The sequence below is a fragment of the Pteropus vampyrus genome, unplaced genomic scaffold (genome assembly GCF_000151845.1).
Source record: "Pteropus vampyrus isolate Shadow unplaced genomic scaffold, Pvam_2.0 Scaffold12, whole genome shotgun sequence".
Taxonomy (NCBI): domain Eukaryota; kingdom Metazoa; phylum Chordata; class Mammalia; order Chiroptera; family Pteropodidae; genus Pteropus; species Pteropus vampyrus.
The window spans coordinates 13,234,026-13,238,196 of NW_011888793.1; the positions used below are offsets into that span (position 1 = coordinate 13,234,026).

Here is a 4,171-nt window from a genome sequence, read left to right on the forward strand (position 1 = left end):
GGATGTCTGAGGGTCTTGGGCTAGCTTTTGTTGAAGGGGTGCTCCTCACAGCAGATCACTCCAATTGAGTGAACTTTAAATCTGTGATCCAACTGGCCATTTTTCTGAATGTCAATACCAGGAAATCAGTTTTATGTTTACATTTTTTGAAAGCAAGACCAAGAAAAGGTATACTAACCTCATCTATAGCTTTCTTATAGCTCTGAGATAAGAACCCAATCCAGAAGAATCCACAGGAAGGAGAAAAGCCAGAAGAAAGGCAGCAGGTTAGACATAAAATGGGAGTCATTAGTCCACAACCGATAAATGCAAAACAGCAGAGTCTCAATCCAGAGTGCTACAAATTCTCTTCATTATAACTCTCACTATACTTTCTTACTTTAAAATATAATAAACAGAGTAAACAAAAAAGCCTTCACATTCATTTCACAGAAAAGATTCTTGGAAAATTTAAGTGGATAGTAACTATTCCCAAGTTATTTTTCAAATTTCAGCCTCCATGCTCTTATTTTTTATTTTAAGGCTACTTGGGGTCTGTCGTGTTACAGCAGTGCAGATTTCAAGTTGCCAGGCCCCCTGTCAGACCATGCTTATCTGGTGTTGGTCCTGAAAATATAGCCCTAAAGGCATGAAAAGTGGCAGAAAAATTGTAATATTATTTCATATAGAAAATAACATGGAGAAAGGACAGAATAGATAAAAGAAACCCATAGAAAGTGCCCAAATCTCCTTAACTGCTAGTTGCAAAAATTTTTTTCAAACCTGCTGAGTAGAAATTACAGAATGATATCAGTTATTTGTTAATGATTAGCAAATACCTAAAGGCAGATAAGCAATCTAAGATCTGTTCAGTTCTTTCCTTATCGAGTATGACTTTCTTCTGGATGCTCCTAGCATCCATTTTTCTTATTAATCTAATCAATTCTTGTTTTATAGTCATGGGTGTATCCCTAACCGCTTTATCCAGTGGGTTCTCTGGTAAATTAAGAGTTTAAAACTCTGAGAGAAAAGCACTCACAGCTGGTCGACTAGGTCGGGTAATGTCCCTGGATTCTTCTGGTTTCACCTTGGAGGGTTCATGAGAGAGCACAGGTGATCCTTCCGACTTACTGTTGGCTAGGAGAAAACAAAGGGCCAAGCAAGATAATGGCTGTCAAAAAATGCTGGCTCAAGTTCAGAAATTCTGTGGTAAGTCATCCTTCAGGATTATTCAGTGGACACATTCACTTAGGCAAATCCTGAAGCATGCCCATGAAAACACAGTAGATGTCTAGGCAAGAGAAGTCAAGGGAAAGTACTTAAGCTTACAATCTGGAAGTTGCTATGAACAATGAGAAAAAGTAGCAAGCGCGACCACCATTACCATTTATCGAACATTGATTGTGTTAGGTCTAGGGCTAAATGCTTTCTGTGTCAATTGTCTCTTTTAATCCTTGCTCTACCCAATGATGTGACTCATTTTCCTATTTTACAGTTGACCACAGATTTAGAGAGATGACATACTGGCCTAAGGTCACGCTGAACTTATGGGGAGAGCTGGGATTCTGTCCGATTCCTCGAAGTCCTATTTTCAATAATTATGCTAAACCAGTTTTTAAGTTGAGATTTAATGTTTGGTTTCTTCCTGAATCACTTACCCAGCAGGATAAGTTATTTTGACAGAATTTTGTGGAACACAATACGAATCTATTTTGTTTGATGGAATAGCTCTTAAATGGGTGGGTTGGAGGGAGTTGTCTGGGTCCCTGAAAAAAGAAAGAATGAGGCAGGGACAGGAAGGAGAGTGCCGATGATAAAGGGGAAGGACCGTAGAATAAAGGTACAAAGCAAGAGTAGAGAATGGCTCCCTGACAGCTACAAAGTGAAGAGCATCTCTCCAATTTATGAGCTTATAGGTAAAGAAAAAGCAATCTAGGGTGAGAGAGAGTCTTTGTTTCGTTTTAAAGTGGTCTTTCCTAGGCAGGAACACACCAGGGACATAGAGTGCTTTTAACCCAGAAGAACTAGGGGCCAAAGGAAAAAAAGATAATTAAACCTGAACCGGATCAGAGAATTTTCTTTAGTATTTGCTCGAAGGATATTAAGTTGCTTCTGAATAGAACAAGGTAAGGGAGTGATAGTTTTCTAAATTAAGCAAATTTATATTTGGATCAAGGCAACAGAAGTATACATAGCTGTGGGCTGTGCCATTGATGTCAGAAGAATGATACACGGGCAGCCTACGGCCCGTCCCCATGCCAATTCAGAGACACAAGACAGCATGTCAGATGTCGACCTTTTCGAAATGGACATGCAGCGATTTTATTTAGTTAAAACCTTAAAAAGATATTAGAAGGTGAAATATGATTGTGTCTAACGAAAAGGCTAAAAAAAGTGTGTTAATATTTGTCAAATTTTACTTTAAAAACTCCTGGTCTTTATTACTTGGAAGCAAAATTATCTTCTGAAGAAGGTTATTTAGAAAGAGTAAATTTATATAGCTAAAAACATTGTGCTACCATGTATAAATTAGCTGCACATATTAATGTTTTTCACAAGCGTCCTCATTAATGAAAACCGAACAATGATGAATGACTTGAATTAAATAGTCAGAGGATATTTTTACCTCTAATAATAATAACTGGAGGAGTCAAATATATTTATAAGTCAAAGATTTTATTTCTTCTCTCAAGTATATAATATTCCATATTAGTCTTTATTGAATTTCGATTTGAAAACTAACTAGTATTATGAACTATATTCAGAATATGAAAAGGAACTTTGGCGCAATGGGAAGGATACTTGGAGGTACACAAAACTCTAACCAGGCAATCAAATGTAAATGGAAATTTAGGTGACTGGTGATTATATTTTCAAATAAGACCAATATTCTGTGATCTCCCTGGAAAACACTGGTATTTGTGATTAGAAAAGATTTAGTCCACACCAGTTATCGCATATATAATTGAGGATAGCGGCCCAGTCCGCTAAGGATATTAAGGATGAGAGCAGTTAAGTGGCTCTTCAGTATCACAGAGTGGTGGCCACTCCAGGAGCAGAAGTCACAGAAGTCAGAAAGTAACCCGATTCCATGCCCACACTCTCTTCCCCAGGGAATGTCATCAGGGAGAGGTAAGGGAAAGCTTTACCTCGAACTCTGGTCCGTTCACTGGACCCTGCTTGTGATCCAGGCTGCGAGCCCCCTTGGGAGCTGGGCTGAGAGCTAGGGGTGCTGGAGCTGGAGGAACTGCCACTGCTGGTTCTCTGCAAGGGGCTCTCCAAGACGGGCTCAGTTCTGCGGAGGTCAGGGTTGCTGCAAGGGCGGCAGAGCACAGTGATGACCCTCTCAAGACCTTGCCATTGGTAGACACAAACATAGTCCAGTCCTATCCCCAGTGCAAAGGGATAAAGAGAGTGTTTATGTAACCTTAATCTAAAGGGGTCAATGGAAATGATAGTCATGCTATTCTCTGTGGAGCTCCTGGCCAGGTACTAGATCTGGACCGGATGAGCTGTTAACCCAATTCTTGGGTCATCGCACTAAAAGTATTAACTCTGAAATGGTGAATCTTCATTGTAAAAAACTTGAAAAATATTAAAAGATAAAAATAAGGAAGCAACACATGCAATTTCTGAACCAAGAGATATTCAACTATGTTTTACTATTTATGGTATATTACCTTCTAGTCTATTTTCTTTTGTATCTATGGAGGCATACTGTACATTCGGTTTTGCAGCTTGCTCTTTCCCCCCCATAACACTACATTGTGAGCAGTTTCTTATGCTTCTAAAAAAAAAAAAATCATGGCTGCATACCAGTCCATTATATAGATGAATTAGTTTAACCATTCCTCTACTGTTACACATTAAAGTGTTTCCAATACATTGCTGTGACAAGTGACACTGAAAGAAATAACTATCTACATGCACACAAATATTCAGTCACGTCTCTTTCCTGGAATTGGAATTCTTGGGTGAAAAAACATGAACTGGGGTATGTGTGCATAGGTCTGTACATGAATGTATGAAGGTATTACTAGTTTTTGCTGAGCTGTGTGACATGGTCCATCTGACTGAATTGTCACCATGCTTTATAATGAGCAGTTTGCTAATTTGTAAAATAAAATTGTATCTTGCTTTAATGCAGTTTAAAACATTACTACTCAGGTAGATTAATTTTTACTCATTTATT

At 38.5% G+C, this 4,171-nt stretch overlaps 1 protein-coding gene across 5 annotated transcripts in view; it reads right to left on the reverse strand.

Moving 5' to 3' along the window:
* TNIK (TRAF2 and NCK interacting kinase) overlaps positions 1-4,171 on the reverse strand; it is a 366,909-nt gene that overhangs the window by 42,475 nt on the left and 320,263 nt on the right. For all 5 annotated transcript variants that reach the window (XM_023524725.1, XM_011380421.2, XM_011380430.2 and 2 more), the window contains one exon: positions 1,019-1,116. In XM_023524725.1, the coding sequence (XP_023380493.1) occupies positions 1,019-1,116 (98 nt within the window). The remainder of the gene's footprint in view (positions 1-1,018; positions 1,117-4,171) is intronic.